The sequence below is a fragment of the Boleophthalmus pectinirostris genome, unplaced genomic scaffold (assembly GCF_026225935.1).
Source record: "Boleophthalmus pectinirostris isolate CB_2022bp ecotype Guang Dong unplaced genomic scaffold, ASM2622593v1 HiC_scaffold_2, whole genome shotgun sequence".
NCBI classification, from domain to species: Eukaryota; Metazoa; Chordata; class Actinopteri; order Gobiiformes; family Gobiidae; genus Boleophthalmus; species Boleophthalmus pectinirostris.
The window spans coordinates 23,967,630-23,986,370 of NW_026571152.1; the positions used below are offsets into that span (position 1 = coordinate 23,967,630).

General features: G+C 36.9%; 1 protein-coding gene across 1 annotated transcript; it reads left to right on the plus strand.

Annotated features, from left to right (window-relative positions):
• The first annotated feature begins 541 nt into the window (after positions 1–541).
• On the plus strand, positions 542–18,481 carry plcg2 (phospholipase C, gamma 2). The gene is given in 35 exon segments (XM_020934938.2): positions 542–749; positions 1,532–1,584; positions 4,564–4,761; positions 5,934–6,083; positions 6,190–6,283; positions 6,394–6,441; positions 6,640–6,724; positions 6,827–6,907; positions 6,979–7,022; positions 7,470–7,542; positions 7,974–8,075; positions 8,157–8,275; positions 8,660–8,745; positions 9,054–9,171; positions 9,754–9,922; positions 9,997–10,095; positions 10,545–10,631; positions 11,295–11,464; positions 11,824–12,024; positions 12,432–12,554; positions 13,577–13,757; positions 13,825–13,893; positions 13,969–14,078; positions 14,187–14,283; positions 14,395–14,415; positions 14,417–14,468; positions 14,619–14,791; positions 14,930–15,032; positions 15,125–15,328; positions 15,951–16,090; positions 16,162–16,270; positions 16,899–17,066; positions 17,149–17,237; positions 17,526–17,662; positions 18,249–18,481. Coding segments are annotated over 33 exon segments (3,729 nt in total). The 5' UTR covers positions 542–749; positions 1,532–1,584; positions 4,564–4,577; the 3' UTR covers positions 18,292–18,481.
• Positions 18,482–18,741: the final 260 nt, after the last annotated feature.

Here is an 18,741-nt window from a genome sequence, read left to right on the forward strand (position 1 = left end):
TTGTGTTTTGTTTCATCCACACATGTTTAACACACAAACCCTGTTCCACCTTATAATGTCATGTGGTAATACAGGAAGTGCTCCATTGTGTTTTTAAACTCCATATACTTTCATTAATTTCATACCTGAAATTGCCAATCTCTATTAAACAAAGACTATAAGGTAGCTGTTAACTTGAATACTACCACTTCAAGACATCACAATTTGGAACAGAGCATTTTGTGCTTTGGAGACGAAGACAGACCAATAGGGTCACTTAAACCTGTGTTAATGAAACTATACAACTCCAAGTATGGTTCTGAGCGGGTCACATAATTCTAACATGGCTTAAAGCTCCCAAGACCTGCTGAGTGAATGCAAAACCAGCAACACTAAAACATGGTCTGATGGGATTGTGCGGTCAATGACAGGGCAGGCTTAAACATTTCAGCGTTTATTAGACGCCTTTATTAGACTGTTATATATTAAGCAGACACATCCCTCCCTTTTTGGTCTCACTTACTCCGTGCACTTTGCATTGATACCATAAATTTGCTTCCGGACTTTTTTTCACTTTTAACTTGTGGGCTATAATGCAAGTCAACTTTTACTTCCTTGTGTGCACAGATAGAGGAACTGGCCGTTTTGCGCCCGGGCCTTCTGCAACATCCTCTCCACTCTGCCCAGTTCGGCTTTAACTCGCTACTTTCAAGTTATGGAAGGACAGTAATAACTTTAAAAGCCGAGGGAGTCCAACCGTAGGATTTGGGGTAAGTTTTGCACGTTATATGTTGGCAGTAACAGTGCGTAAAGTGAGTACCCGATACGATGGAGAAATCCGCTCGCCCCATGTGGCCACTATGTTGCTGCGGCGTCTTGGACGCATCCGAAAAAATACCACCTGTTATTTTTGATGAATGTGTCCATCACGAGTGCAATTTCTAAATGCCACAGTAATATCAGTATTTTTGTTATATAATTTTTTATACCAGCGCTTATGTTTTTTAGTAGAATAGTTTTTAGCCAATCAAAGAGGTTACCAGCTCTCAATGACCTTTTACATTTTTTCTGGTCTTTCAGCTAAGTAGCCTAGATGACTGAACAGTAGATATATTTAATGTTTTATAGGCTGGTTCTCAATCCATAAACCTCCAGTCATGTTTTTAAATGGCAAATACTTACTATTAGTTAATTTTACAGCTCTTAGCCTTCCTCATTTTCATAGGTCCACTCTTATCATGGACATAGGTCTTTTGTCTGTGATCCTGAACTGAGTCCTATAGGGAAATTATGTTTCATGATACATACATCTTGTAAATTTATAATTAAATATTTTTTCAGTTATAGGTTATATAGATATACATATGAACCACAGTGCACACAAATAATAAGTTTTCATGTTTGAACAGTTTACGTTTCATGAGGGTATGGCATTGTTTCATTTGTATGCCTATAACAACACAACTATTTTACTCCTCAAAAGCAACACCATCAGTTTTATCAGGTTATATTCTCACATAATAGCACCAAGAACTAATCCCTGTAATTCCAGAGTCCCCGTTCTGTAAGAGGAAACACCCAGTCCCACTGCTTAATTCACACAGAGTAAGTGACTGAAAGTGTGCTTTAGAATTACCATCTATATTATGTTGTACATTTATATATTAAGGGGGTCAGGAAATCTAACTACTCCTAATGTGCATTGTAATATATGATGCACAAACAGTTCAAACAAATAGCATGGAATGTACAATACAACAATTATTAACAGTATTATTTTGAATTTACATGAAAAAAGGTTCCTTTCTGGACTGGAAAGTACCTGCCCTGGAGCAGGAGCTGAAAAATACCCAATGGGTGGCCCAGTCCCTAGATCTCACTCTGTGTAAAAGCATCTCCAGAGGGGGTCTGTACTAAAAAAGTGCCAGGAACTGCAAAAAGTGTCCTATTGGAAATTTCCTGTGTGTTTTTCAGAAACTGGTTTGAAACCAAATGGTACAGTATCTTCCCATAAGTAAATGTTTATCAGATTGGCCAAGGAAATGTGATAAAAGTTAATAATTTATCTTGTAACTTGGTGATTAAAGTTCAGAGGAATTCTTTGGCTAATTTGTATGGGACCTCACTTTGCATTTTATGACACAAAGCTTCCTCAGGTTGTGTCCTCTGGCAGATCTATTTCCCTCCTCACGTTTACATAAAACAGTTTAGCATTTGCAAGTAAAATATTCCATGTTTTGAACAAACTGCTTGTAAGTTTCAGGGGACCTTTTTGGCCGGTTTGGTTTGACATAAAGTAAATGTATTATAGACAGGAACAAATGTGTGTATGGAGGTGTTACTGTTACTTTTCTCCAGTTGCTGTTTAGAATGAATAAACAGACTAATAATGACACAAAACACAACTCCGGGTATGTTTTGGTTGAGGTAACAGCATTCCAACATGACTAAAAGCTTAAAAAGGAGTCAATTTTGCATAGGACCTTTAACCTTATAAGGTGTATTGTTATGCTCTCTTTATTTATTTAGACAATTGAAATAATAATAATTTGATATGGAAAGAAATAATAACAAAATCAATAACTGATTGTTTACATTGCTGCCTTGCCTTGTAAACTTATTTATATAAACTCTCTGTAGTAGCCTGTTAAAATGAAGAATGAAGCGTGAGAACAGATGATCAGGAAGTGTTTTGCCTTGTTGCTCGCAGATATTCACTTCAGGTAGAAGGACAGGGGATTGCTTTACCAAAACTAAGCTGACTACTGCACATCAAACTGTATTTTAACAGAATTAAACTACAGCACTGGCATGTAAAAGTTCAAAAAAGAACTGCAGCATTTTTAGACTTAGACTTAGACAGACTTTATTGATCCACAAGGGAAATTACTTGGACACACTGTCTCACACATCACATTATATTACAGTAACAAAGAAAAAGTAGCAAGAGACTGCTATCATATAAGGCATAATTATATAAATGAATGTACAAGTAAGTAAAAACAAATATTGTGTTAAAAAATACAGTATATCACAGTTTTATATATAAGCGGTTGTAAGGAAAACAGTGCAAAGATGATGATGATTTTGGTCAATAGTGTGTATGGATTGGATGGACTGGATGAGGTTGGTGAGAATTTTTGAACAGATGTGTAATGTTGTATAGGCTACAGTGTTGCAATGGACAATTTAGATTCAGGACTACTTTAAGGACTTTAACAACAACAACTCACCGTTTTATATGTGTCTGTCATGTCTATCGCTATTTCATCTTTGCACTGTTTTCTCCTTATGACCTCTATATAGCTGAGATATATTTGTATTACTATATTTCTATATTTGTTTATTTTTGTTTGTACATATACATTTGTATAATTCTGCTTTATTTGACACCATTCTTTTGTTATTTTTGCTACTTATTTTGAATTTATGATTACCATTCATATGTTAGCTCTGTGTTCTTGTATTATATTCTGATGTGTGAGCTACTGTGTCCAAATAATTTCCCTTGTAGATCAGTAAAGTTAAGTCCAAGTTAAAGTAGGCTATTAAATAAAAGTAGGCTATTGTTATTGTTGTGTGTCATTTTTCCTTCTGCAAAAAGTAACTTAAAATACTGACCCAATATTTCACTTTACATTAAAGCAACAAGGGAGGATGCAATGCGGCAATGAATTAAATGAAACTAATTATAAATATTGCTAGTCACAGAACACATTTTAACTCCAGATACTTAACTACTCTGTGATCTCATTTTAAAGCTATAACATGCATAAGTTATAGTGTTGAGTTAGTTCTCTTTTTGATGTTGGGAAACCCCTTTATTACTGTAAGGGTCATCCCATTGAAGAGCTGCTCACAATCCACCACACACACAGAGGCTTGAGTGCCACTTCCCAATTTAGATGGGAGTAACTAACCCTATAGTACATTTTATGAGTGCACTAAAACTGTACAGAACTCCCTTTACCGCAGATGCCGTATATCACTATTGCATTAAAGAGTTTTTTTCTTATACATTTTTATCAATGTGTGTATATAGTGGTATTGATTTTTAAGTGTTCTGTGATTAGTAATATTTCTAATTAATTAAATTCATGCCACATTGCATCGTCTCATGCTGCTTTAACGTGAAGTGAAACATTGGGTCACTATTTTAAGTTGCATTTTACTGAAGGCTAAATGTGTGCACACCTCCCTCAAGGCACGTCATTTTCAGTGTTCTATTAATAATTAGTAATTATTTCTGAATTTCTTTGTGAAACAATAAAAACACAATGAACCTATTCATGGACACTCCTACTTAGGCATTTCTATTACTATACTCTATTACATCATTTATTCAATCTCTTTACTTAGTGGTGCGTTATTGTAGCCACAGTTGCCTTGTACCTTACTAAAAATACATGCCTACCACTTTTGCTTCTCAACCACTTCCAATAACTCATTTTTACTGGCCAGAGATGGTGTCAAACTGCCATTTCCCCATAGCCACTATCACCCCAAGCACCCATGTAGCTGATTTGAAGTGTTTATTTTCATGTTACTGTATATACTGTATATGACTCTTGTCTGTCCCAACAGCAGTAGCAGCAAACATGGCTTCCTGGGGGCTGCAGGGTGAAATGACGGAGTTTAAGAAGAGCCAGATAAAGCGGGACCTGGAGATGGGCGTGGTCATGACAGTGTTTCGACAAAAGGCGGAGCGGCTCACGGTGCAGGTCATCATGGAGACGCAGCAGGTGGCATGGACGCGCACCGCAGACAGGAACGAGGGAGTCTGTGAGTTTAGAGCCAAACTTAGTAACTTATTAGCAAAAAAGAGTTTTCATTTTGTGTTCGTGTGCTGGCCACTTAGCCGGCGTGGTACTAAAACTCCACTATGACATAAGTGGATGAGTCAAGGGAGAAAGTACCAAACAATTTTAAAAGTGTAACTTTCCTTGAGTTGTCTCTAAGATAAGCAGGAAGCTACTTGTCTCCATAGAGATGTTGTAGCAATAAAGTATATATTGTATTCAATTCCAAGTGTTTTTGTTGTTCAAAAATACCTTGAAAAATATTATAATATAATATAATATAAATATTCTCTCTTGACTGAGCTTGCCTATCCACAGATTTGACATGTAACTTGGCCTGATCTGACTTGAAAACTTACATTCTTGGTAGATAAGTTTAATGCCACAGTGTGGAACATTCCTTCATGAAATATGAAATATTCCTTGGAGACAAGTAGGTGGCAGACCTGACAGAAAAGTTACATTATACACCTCTCAAGGCTGAATTATAGTTGTGTGTTGACTAAATGCACACTGCCGCCGTCGCCTTGTCTGTCGGTTTTGATTTATGGATCTGCGTTGAGGTCTATGTGCCATGAAGTAATTCCCCACCACAGTGCTAGGAGGTTAGGATTGCATTCGTGTATACAAAATGAACCAGGAAAGTGGAGTACCAGAATGTACGTAGAGCAGTGGTAGAGAGGACCAATCACAGCCCTTATTGTCTATGTTGCTTTCCTTTGCTGTCTGTGTAAGTTTGATTTGAATTTCATAGGTGCTTGTTGGTTGACGCAGACGCTCTGTGGGGGGTTTCAAGGCGACGCAGACTCTCTGCATCTTGACACAGACGATGCATGACCATAAATTGGGCTTAAGAAAAACAGCTAGCTTGTTTTCTCTAAAAAAATATAAGGCTAGTCCATGGTCAGTGTTGGAAGGATTTGGGAAAGATTAATCAATATACTGCACAATTTCTATTGTTTTCCAATACTGAAACGTGTAAATCATGTTGGTAGCAAGAAGTCACTGGCGCAGAGCAGACAGGTGATTTCTCTGTTTCAACTAAGACTGTCTATTCATCATCACAGCCTCAAGTTTTACTTTAAATAAAACTTAGCATCAGATTCAAACTCCACCCTTGAGACAAACTATTGTGTTACTTTGTTCTGTGTTCAGTGGACCTCTATGAGATCAGAGAGGTCCGTCCTGGAAGGAACTCTAAAGACTTTGAGCGTTTCAAAGACGGCAAAGACAAACACGAGGAAAACAGCTGCTTCACCATCTTCTACGGCTCCCAGTTTGTCTTGAACACGCTCAGCCTGGGAGGTGAGGCCACATTATGGAGACAGATCTCTGTTAATAAATACATACACATTATGGAGACAGATTACTGCTAATAAATACATTTTAAAACACTACATGTGTTTTTCAGCTGATTCTGCGGATGATGCTCAGAAGTGGTTAGTTGGCTTAGGCCTGTTGATACAGGAAACAATGAGGGCACCCACACCAGTTCTTATTGAAAGGTACCTGTCCTCACACAAGCATATATAAATACCAGTAACAAATGTTTTAATTGTTACCTTGACTGTTATACTGTGCGCTCCATTTAAATACTACTGGAATTTTCTTTTAGTTGGCTGAGGAAGCAGATGTACTCTATCAACCAGACAAAAACAAACAGGTACTTTCCTAACTTGCCTAACTTGTCATGCATAATTCAATGTAATGTTGTATCTCTGCTAAACACACTATTATCATGACAATAATATGCAAAATGACAATTACTAGTTACCATGCAATCCTTTCTGTGCTGTTTATATGTTATAAAGTAAAACATACTTTACTAATAAATATATACAATACCTCCCTTTCTTTTCAGCATCAGTTTAAAGGAGTTCAAAGCATTGCTTCCTCTGCTTAATTATAAGGCTCCCAGCACACGCACTCTCAAAGACAAATTTCAGGTAGTTCATTTGTAGGCTACAGACTGAAACTATATGCATGTAAAGCACTGTGTACGAATGACAATAACCTGTAAATTGACCTGCTTCCTTTCTGTTTTGTAGGAAGTGGGCGCAAAGAAAGATCGCTTGGACTTTGAACAGTTTCATAAATTGTACAATCTCATAATGTTTGAACAGAATGAGGCAAGTTAAGTTTTAATACTCAATAATAACAATTAGTGAGTATTATATTATATGAACCTTTTTATTTTCAGATCCTGGATGAATTCAAGACAGAATCATGTAGTTTCATGTTGGGGTAATTTTCTTGCTTTCTGGACTGACTGTTCTCTTTTATTTTGTCTAATTCAATGGTTTCTAACCTTTTTGTCTTAAGTAAGCATAAGTGTTAAGTGTCTCTGTAGCAGTGTATTGTCAAGTAGTATTATAATTATTATTATATAGCATTTTATTAGTGATAATGATGTCCAAAATTCCCCAAAATGTAAATTTAGATTTACAAAAATAATTACAAAGAGCATTTTTATTTAAATACTACTATCACTCCAATTTAAGTTTCTTTTAAAAATCTGAAACCTTTCAAAGTACTCTACTTATGTGCCCTGAGGGCCCCAAAGCCCTGGTGAGGAAACACTGGTGTAGTTGATATTGATCTTGAGTTGCCTCTTACAGTACCTATGTGCTAACTCTGGCTGATTTTCATTGGTCTGTTGGTGTGTGACAGTGTATTTGATCTCCCACACAGAAACACAGATAAACCCGAGGCCTCTGTTGTTCTGCTGCACGACTTTCAGCGGTTTCTCCTCTTCAACCAAAAAGTGAGACAAAGAGACTGAGACACAAACTGTCGGCCTTTGGCCTGGTTCATATGTTCGCTGTATGATACTTCTAAATACTGTTACCAACAAAGGATATATGCTTCGTCAAAATATACAAAATATTACTAAATTTTAACATAAAGCCAATTTATTAGATACCTAGACGTATGCAATATAATGAATTACTTATATTATTGAGATATCTAAATACTATGATTTAATTATGATTTAATAAATACTGTATATAATTTAACATTTCTTACCTTTGTACCCAGGTATCTTTATTAAAAAAAAAAGATTAAACATTATTGCACAACGCTGGCACAATTTGTTATCTGTAATCTGTCTGGCTATATCTACTATATATCTTATCTACTTATATACACTTGAATCAGTGCTAGTGACTTCCGCATTGTGCTGTCCATATTTAGGAAACATGGGCCCAGGATCTGAACAAAGTCAGAGAGCTGATGACAACATTCATCGACGACACAATGAGGAAAACCAATGACCCAGAGTTCACTGTGAGCGAGGTACCAATATATGGCTTCATTAAACATGTTATATTTGACAAATAATGGTTTGAGGACTCTAAAATTGTGTTGTTTTTGCAGTTTCTGAGTTTCCTGTTTTCAAAAGAAAACTCAATTTGGGATGAGAAATATTCTGAGATTCGCCACTTGGACATGAATAACCCCCTGTCTCATTACTGGATCAGCTCATCACACAACACGTCAGTGTGACTCCAAACAATAACAACAAATCTTATATACTATTATGACTAATATATTATATATGTATTATGACATTATTATCAGATTCAGTTAAATGGCTAAGTCACTTCAATTGGGAATTTGTATAACTGCATATACATTTCTAGTTAAGATGATACACGTTTGAGATAAGTGGGGAAGGAACTAAAATATGTTAGTATCTTGAGTTTTTATGCATTAAGCTACTGGGAGAAAATATGTGGCCAGAAGCTTTAGGTTCTATAGTCAATGTAGCTAAAATGGTGTAAAATCATCTCCCTTTATCAATATTATATGGAATGTTTTCTTCTAATCATGGTATATTGATATGTTAATATTGTATGTCTGATTTTGTTGGTTCACAGTTACCTGACCGGAGATCAGATTATGAGTGAGTCATCCACTGAGGCCTATGTTCGATGCCTGCGTTGGGGTTGTCGCTGTGTGGAGTGTGAGTAATATATCACACAGACCAATACATTAATCTGCACAGCAACATTTACCAGTATAAATGTGCAGTAATTAACAGGAGGGTATGCTACCTGATTTTCTTCTATTGACATGGAGACAACACCATAATTTATCATTTTTTTGACATTCAGGGCAAAAGCAATAATATCTCTATGGAGAGAAAAAGGTGGCAGACCCCTGAACCAGAAAAATTACATACTGCATTTTTAAAGACCTTGCACATTTAGTTGAGTACAGATGTGGACCTCCTCATCTATTGAATGTGCTTTTTGTTTTGAATATTATCAGTGGACTGCTGGGAGGGGCCCGGGGAGCCCATCATTTACCATGGCTGGACCAGGACCACCAAAATCAAGTTTGAGGATGTAGTGAAGGCCATCAACGAGCACGCTTTTGTCACAACAGAGTAAGAGGCACACATGGTATCCAGAGAGTCGATTGGACTGTTACATTTTTCTTTTTTGTTTTTGTGCATTACATTTGACATATTTACATCTGACATATTTTGATGTTTACAATGAGTGTGTTTCATATTAACTTCATATTCTTATTAATTATTTGTTCAGAAAGGAAAGACTTAAACAAATTTTATTGATCCACAAGGGATATTATTTGGATATCATAATAAAAAATAGCAAAAATATAAATAATAATTAATAATTCTAAATATGTAGCAAAAATAACAAGAGACTGGTCTTAAATATGGTATAAATATATAAATGTATATGTACAATTAAAAATAAATGTAGAAATATAGTAATGCAAATATATCTCAGTTATATACAAGGGGAACAGTACAAAGATGAATAATTGTTTAACAAAGAAATACAGTTAATGTATGTATGTGCAATATATAAATTATAGCATGTAGCTCAAAATTGTGATGTTATTATACAGGGTTCCACGTACTGTGCATTGTATTGAATCATGAGGGGCCTTGTAATGTCCAGCGGTATTTGACACGTGGTCTGTCTTGTCTATGTCTCAGTTTCCCCCTGATCCTGTCCATAGAGGAGCACTGTCCCATAGAGCAGCAGCGTCAAATGGCCCGTATCTTCTCAGATGTTTTTGGAGACAAGCTGCTGACTGAACCCGTGGAGCAAAACGCCGAGCAACTCCCATCTCCAACACAACTCAAGGGCAAAATCATTCTCAAGGTACAACTTATCTCAAATATATCAGAGCAGTAGTCTGGTCATGGCTCCTCTAACTATTTCAATGACATCTCCAGCACAAGAAACTAAATGTGGAAGGAGGAGGAAGTGCGTTTAAAGATGTCAGGAAAGGGGAGAAGTGTGGAGACCTGGAAATCTGGGATCCTGTAGACCAGGTACTGTAAGCTGATCATTTGAGTAGTACATTACAATTTGGATCAATCATATTTCAGTTACAGCCTATTAATGTTACCTAAAAAATTAGCAGGTTTAGAGGCAGCATAAAAGAACTGTAATTATTATTCTATTGTATAGTAGTTGATGTATTGTTATGTAATATGTAAGTGGCTGTTAAAATGTACGTCTCCCCATGGTGTTATCTTAACTTCCTGTTCACTCTTTAACCTTCTTTACTGTAATTTACCACTCTCGAGTCAGAAAACTAGTCCCTCAGGGCAGTGAGATGAGGGGAAAGAGGAAGTACTTTTGTTTTATTACTTAAACCGATAAATGCTATTCTTATAACTCATTCATTGTGTTTTTAGACTAAGAGCAGTGAAGCATAATTTTGGGAAATGTCTGTTAAAAAGTGTGTTGAGATGTATTTTAATCATCTGTCTTGCAGCGATGGAATAAACACTACTGCGTGATCTCTGATGACAAGCTCTACTATGCTGAGGAGTATGAGGAGGAGAATGAAGACCCCAGAAAGGTGAGTCAAAATACACACATTCATATGCATTGAGGTACTAGAAATACTTTTCAGAATAATGCTGCAAAATTGAGCTGAGCTTTTAGACATGTCATAATATTGGCACCTCATCAAAAATATACCTGAAATGTTTTGTTTCATTCATACATGTTTGAATAATCCTGCATTATTAGTTTGTTAACTTCTCTAAAGCTCAAAATGCTCTATTCCACCTTGTGATGTCACAAAGCAATAGGTTTTACCTTTTGCTTAATAGGGCATGGCATTTCCTGGGGTAAAATTATCCAAATGATGCTAGTGAAGGTGTACGGAGTTTAAAAACATAGTGGAGCACCTATATTACCACTTCACAAGGTGGAACAAAGCATTTTCAATTTTGAGAGAAGAACTTGGTCTAAACATGCAGGATTTGTGCCTTTAAACACGTATGAATGAAACAAAACACAACTCCTGGTATGTTTATGATGAGGAAACAACATTGTAATACAGTAGATAAGGGTCTTTTAAAACAACAATGTCCTCAATGTCACATAACTGGAAGCTGAAACTCACAAATAATTTCCGCAAAGTAATAAACCATTATAAATGTCAGTAGCAACATACAATTTCTTTAGACTTCTTTAGAATTTTCTTTAAGGTTATACTTGTAATGTATTTGTCCAGTACCAGGACATGCACACCTCTGAGCCCTGGTTCCACGGCGGTCTGAGGGATCGGAGGGGGATGGCAGAGCGCCTCATTCAGGATTACTGTGCTGAAACTGGGGCTCGAGATGGGACTTTCTTAGTGCGAGAAAGCAACAACTTCAGAGCTGACTACAGTCTCTCCTTCTGGTATTGTTTTTTACTCATGTTCTAATTTGTGGATAAAATATTCAGTTCTGACCTGAGCGCCTGAGAAAGTATCAGCAGGTCACCGTAGCTCCTGAAATGTATTATTACCATTTATTGTTTATTATTACATTTATATTTTTTGTCTTTATTATAATATATTATGTGTGAGCTACTGTTTCCAAGTGATTTCCCATGTGGATCAATAACATTTGTCAAAGTCTAATATTGAGCAAGAATTCTCTGAGATTGAACACTACAGATAACAACACTTTAACTAGTACTACCCCCACTCTATACCACAAATTCAACACACATTATGAATCATTTCAGTTGATAATCCTTGTTAACTTTTGTCACAGGCGTGGCGGGAGGGTCCAGCATTGCCGTATCCGCTCCGGTTCTGAAGGTGGCTTCATGTACTACTACCTAACCCCCAACCTCCACTTCCCCAGTGTGTATGCCCTGATCCAGCACTACAGAGAGAACCCACTGCGCTGCCAGGACTTCGAACTCCGGTTGACGGATGCTGTGCCCCAACCCAACCCACATGAACAGCAAAAGTCTGTCACGCTGACTGGCATTTTTATTCTTATCACTCAGCCATTTTTTACGATGTGGTTCGGTTACTACTTTTATTTAATACTTGGCCAAATTTATACAGTCTTACAGCAAGGTCATTGTTAGGGAGGTAGAGAGATGACATTTTTCAATCCATAAGAAATGTGTATCAGTTGAAGTTCATGTACTGCTGAAATATTACTTTATACCTTGTGTGGAAGATTACACTGGGGGTTTTACTTTTAATCATCATAATTTGCTGCTTACTATATTTGATATTGCCATTTTTCATAAATTGTCTTCAGAACAACAATTTCTATATTACCTTGTAGACATAATATTTCCTATTGCTACTTTTTACTAGCTGAAATGTTTATGGAAGTCTGTTGTTCTTGCTGGTCTGTAACAGGTGGTTCTACAGTAACCTGAGCAGAGGAGAGGCAGAGGATTACCTGATGAGGATTCCCCGAGATGGAGCTTTTCTCATCCGTCAACGTGAGGGTGATCCAGACTCCTTCGCCATCACGTTCAGGTAAATTAACTACTGCCATGTTGAAACCTGGGAAGCTGTCTTTTTTTCTATAGATTTAAAGAAATATCAGATCAACTTAAAAGATTTCAAACAAATGCATACATCATTATGAACTTGAGCTGAAAGGCTTATTTTACAGTGTATTCATACATGCTTTAAAGGTGCACTGTGTAACTTTTTGGTTGAGGGTCCGTCACCCGCTTGTTTCTATGGCTATGTCATTGCTCGCCCTGGAATGCTCCACATTATGACTTTAAACAGGTTTGCTCTACATTTATTCAATCATTGCTTAAATTACTGCTCAAAAATAACTAGAAAAACAGGCATTCTAATGGGGGGGGGGGATCGCCTCTGCACAGATCTGACCTATAATTGGTCAGTAATACCATACTTTGAATCATTCCAGACAAAACAATAACACCTCCATAAAGAAAAGGATTATGGAGAAAAAACAGAAAAGTTAAACAATACACCTTAAATAAGTCAATACTATTTCAACCTGAAGAGACTCAGACAGACACAAAAAGAAAAGTATTCGTAGTTTTATTGAATGAGTTATCTTTGGCGCTCAGACTCCTGCAGAAGATATTGCAAGGAAGGGCATAGCTGGTTATATGACGTTCAGGAGATGTCTTCCCCCCCGAGGCCTGGTCACTGGAGGTAGTAAAGGTGAGGCAGAAGAGAATGAAGGGGACGATGAGATGATGAGAAGCCGAGGGGGTGCTGGGGAGGAGGTGGTGAAATGGTCGTACATCTGCAAAGAAGATTTAAATTGGGCAGACTGGGCGCTTATTGAATGAAGAGAAGGTGCGGTGAACAGCGACGAGGCAGTCATGAAGGCTGAGGATCATGTAAACTTTGGAGAAGCAGTGAGGTATAAGAGAGGGAAGGTCTTCCATGTTGAATTTATGCTAGCTCCATATCAGCAAATTAAGCATCACGATATACCGATAATGCAATATATGTGACATCAATCATTTGAGTTCATTGTTTATTTTTCAGTTAATCTAATTCTGTTGCAGGGGTGATGGTAAAGTCAAACACTGTCGAATCCAAAGAGAAGGCAACATGTTTCTCCTGGGGACCACCACAGAGTTTGAGAGTCTGGTGGAGCTGGTCAACTACTTTAGGAAGAAGCCTTTGTATCGAAAGATTAAACTACGTTACCCTGTCACCCCTGAGCTGGTGGCCCGCTTCAGCACTGTGAGTTATCTCTGTAAAAATAATACGTACGCTTATGTAAGAGCTAATGCTGAAATATGGTCTACAGGAGAAAGACTGCGCTTCTCTGTATGATGTCAAGACCTATGTAGAACCAAATGAGATTGAACAGTCAATGGTGAGTGTTAACAATGTAATGTGTACACAATATGCTTGTATTTTCTTTTCTAATAGATACATCTCTTTATATTAGCCCCAGAGCACAGTTAGGGCTCTGTACAGTTATCAGGCCAGGAAACACGATGAGCTCAGCTTTAATAAAGGAGCCCTTATACACAACGTGATTAAGGAGAATGACGGATGGTGGGTCAACATAAACACAGCAAAAGTTACCTTAAATTTTGTAGCTGTAATAATTAGTGTTATAAACACCATGTAATATGTATGATCGAAAAAGCATTTATTTTCCAGGTGGATAGGTGACCATGGTGGAAAGCTACAGCTCTACTTTCCATCCAACTATGTAGAGGAGGTGTCCAACAACTCCAAAGCAGAAGCTAAGATACTGGTAAAGACAAAGCTGAAATGCATATGTAGCATATATGATTATGTGCGATCTTTTAAGATAAGCAGACTAAATGTAACACATGTAATAACATGTGTCTTTGTTTATACTCAGGATAATGAAGATAATCCGCTGGGGGGGGTTGTGCAAAGGGATTGTTGAAATCTCCAAGTGTAATATACAAAAATGTAAGTTATTAAAATTCATGGAAGCAAAAATGGTATTGCTTTATTTTTATGACTTTAAATAATCATAATTCTAGATTATCCCTATTTTATATTCTGTTGCATTTTTTATGCTTTAGACATTTCACGAGTTGAAATGTATTTTTCTTGCAGTGAAAAGTGGTAAAAATGGGAAGGCTCATGTGTTGACGCTACAGGATAAGGACCATGACAACTTGCAGTTCGACCTTTCAGCTGATTCAGTGGAGGAGCTGTTTGAGTGGTACCAAGTGACTTGGGACATCACACAGAGAGAGATGAGCAAGCAGTACCACAGGGAGCAGGAGGTCATTATTGCAACACTAAAGATGCATTCATCATACATCATACATTCAATGCAGGAAATATTCAGTACACATCATCATCATATTGGCATTGAATGGTGTTAAATGGTTAAATGACAAATTGTTTGATGGTGTGATCAGATAAAACAGCAAGAGGTGGTGGAAAAGAAAGCTGAAGTCGCCATGGAGATGTCAGACCTGGTGGTGTACTGTCAGCCGCGCAGCAAAGAGAAAGACAGATTTGGTAAGGCATATAAGAACAGTGCATTGCTTATTTACAGATTAATGGATCAAGTTAACATTCCCTTAACAAAGTTTATGCTCCTCTCTCTATAGATTTTTACAGCTACAAAGAGGTCCGCTCCTTCGTTGAAAACAAAATACCAGGGAAAAGTCGAACCAAGAATTTCCTTCAGTACAACCGCAAAGCTCTTAGCAGAATCTACCCAAAAAGCCAGCGTATGGAGTCATCCAACTATGACCCTTACCCTCTGTGGGCTATAGGCTGTCACATGGTGGCCCTCAACTACCAGACTGCAGGTCTGCATAGCATAATTGTATTATGAGCGCTTTGAAATGCTTTGACAAGCCTGCACAGTGCATTACAAGTGTAAGGCATTATTATTATGACTATTATGACACTAAGTATGTATCCTAATAGAGTCACAGGAAGGGTTTAAATAAAGTCCTGTTATACTTAGTTGTGTTCATGTCATTCTTAGATGTGATGTCATAGTTTCATTAAAGGGCTGTGGCCAGTATAACTTTCACGTAGAGCTATAGGCCCAAAGTTTTAGAAAGAAGTAACCAAACAGAAAATTCACAAATAGTGAACACTGTCATTTTTGGTTGAGATTTGGTCCAGGAAGTTGCCATATTCATCCAATAGATTTAAGTGCTTTCAAATAATAGTTATGCCGAAATGTTTGAATAATGTGACCACACATAATGCTTGCTATGATGTAAAAGTATTTCACCATAGTTCAGAGAAGATTTGGCACTTTTTGTTTCACATTAACAAGCCCAGTAATTATAGATATATGTATATACATATAGCATGTATATATATATATATATATATATATATATATATATATATATATATATATATATATATATATATATATACATATATACATGCATAACATATACCTCTCTGCAGATAAATATACCCAGCTGAACAGTGCCCTCTTCAGTCTGAATGGACAGACTGGCTATGTGCTGCAGCCGGAAATAATGCGCTGTGACAGCTATGACCCACACCAGGAGAAAAGCAAAGTCCAGTACAACATTACTGTCAGGGTAAGTATTTAATTCATGTTCTATATTAAAAGAGAGAAAATACATGTTTTCCCTTTTGTTTACCTGTGAAGGTGATAGCAGCCAGACACCTGCCAAAGCCTGGACGCAGCATTGCCAGTCCTTTTGTAGAAATTGAGCTGTGTGGATACAATGAGGATCGATTCAAGACTGCTGTTTACCGTAAGAAAGCTTACCATATAAACCATAATATAAAGACAACATCAGCAAGTTCAGAAACATACCCAGAGTGGTGTTTTGTTGTGTTCATATTTAAGTAAGGTTTTTGTGTTAAACATGTGTGAATGAAATAAAACACAATTCTATTATTGATGAGGAAACAACATTATAACATAGATCAGAAAAGGGTAATAGGTTATATGGGCCCTTTAATGACCAAGGAGAACATCCTTTTGACATCATTAGTTGGGCCGCATAATATAATGCAATGGGGAAAAAAAATCACAATTTAATGTGGCATGATTATCCAGCAGCAAAGGAGGCAATAATAATAATGTCCTCAGCAAACAAAAAAATATATTTTCATGAGTGAAAATTTTGATGTGTAAAAATAAGTATTATTGTGTTTGCTTATATTTAACTCATCTCTGAAATTATAATGCTTCTGGATATGTTCAAAATGTGCAGGGTGAACTTCATTGAAAAAATAAAGCAAGCAAAGGTCTAATCATAATCTGACCTTTCAGAAACAATGTAGTTTCCTTTTTTCTACTGTTCTATTGTAATCATGCTCTTCTGTTGTTTAGCCTCTTCCAGGTTCTAATCTTCATAAACTGCTCTTGTGTGTCAGGTGACAATGGCCTAAACCCTGTGTGGCGAACCCCCGGAGAGTCTGCAGTGTTTTCAGTGTACGAACCAGAGCTCACTTTTCTGCGCTTTGTGGTTAACGAAGAGGACATGTTCTCAGACCCCAACTTCCTTGCACAGGCCACTTTTCCAGTCAAAGGCATTCGTACAGGTAAGAAGTCACTTAGAGAGGTACTTCCGCTATAAAGTCTTCACCACATTGTAATATGTTCACATGTCATTGCACAATGCAGGTTATCGCTCGGTCCCTTTGAAGAATGGCTTTAGTGAGAATGTGGAGTTGGCCTCTCTCTTGGTCCACATCGAGATTGAACAGGCTTCAGTAAGGACACACACAAAAAAAGAAAAAAAAAAAGACCAAAAAAAAAAAAAAAAGACCAGTGCATTTTAATACAATAGAAGAATAGGTGTGGCTTTTGATGTGCTCTTTTTGTAGCACTGTTTTAAAATTTCAGATTCATTTAGTGCAATAAAAATATTAAGCCAACCACCCTTGGTCATACTTTAGTTAGGACATAGTAACAAGTTTTTTTTTTTCAAATCAAATCTTTTTTTATAATAATTTCAGTGTTAGAAGTGGGAGATGTAACTTGGTGATGTTTCTTTGCAGAACCAGAAGGAGGAGCTGTACTCATCCTCCAGTCAGCTGAGGAAGAAACAGGCTGAGCTATGTGAACCTTTTCTGTACGACACACACTCAAATCTACAGCGCCAACTCAGCCGAGAGCCCAGCGAGAAGACACGAAGGCAAGTGTTACAACGGGGTCAAAGATGTGGTCAATGTCTTTATTGGGCAAAATGAATCCTAAATAATCCCAAAAAGAGTCTATATCAAGATTTAAGTTTTTTAGACCAACTCAGGGAACTAATTGACTAAATCAAGTCTAAACCTTAAAGATGCTCTGTGTAACTATTCTGACACCTGCTCGTCTCCGTGGAGATGTTATTGCTTTGTCTTGAATGCTTCACAGTATGGCTTTAAACTTATTTTTATGAGGACAACTATAAAGTGCCACAAGCCCGAATTACAGGTCAGGTCTGTGGAGATGAGAGCCCACTCAGTGTGTAATTTCATGTTTATCGAGATGTTGTTTTTTTTATAGCAAAAGGTAAAAAGATAAGTTTAAAGCCTACTGTGGAACATTCTAGGCAAAGCAATAATACCTCCATGGAGAAATTTACAGAGTTCACCTTTAGTGTTCCAAGTAAATTAAAAACACATTACATAAATGATGCATGAATTACATAAAGAATGTTTGTATCTAATTTATTACTCATACAAAACCACAATATAGATATTTGCAGGCTACTAACAAACTTGTTTGTGCTTTAGGACCAAGGAAAAAAAAGTCAACAACAGTAAGTTTTATTCTTGAGATCGTCCATCAACTGCCCCCAAAGCACAGCTGCAACTACCATACAACTATAAAAAAAAAAAAAAAAAACTGTGTGTGAACCATGTTAGAAAAACTGAAATGTAGGCTTGTAGTAAATTGTAAATATTTTATATACTATATAAAAATATTGTGTTTGACCATGAAATAAATCTAAAAATATAACACCTGGCGATGTGTTTAAAGTACTGTACTTAATGCACACTCTCACCATGTAATGTGAAACACACTTCTGTCAACTTTGGAAGATATTTGGAAATACACCTCTCCTCCTCCTTTATGACACAGACATGGGTAGTATGAAAAGGTGTTTTTTAAATATCTTGAAGTTAAGTTTAAAGTGAAATGTCAGTAGCAATTTGTGTAGATAACTGATTGATGGTAATATTCATAAAGGAGAATGAAACCACACATTTGTAGCATTACAATTTC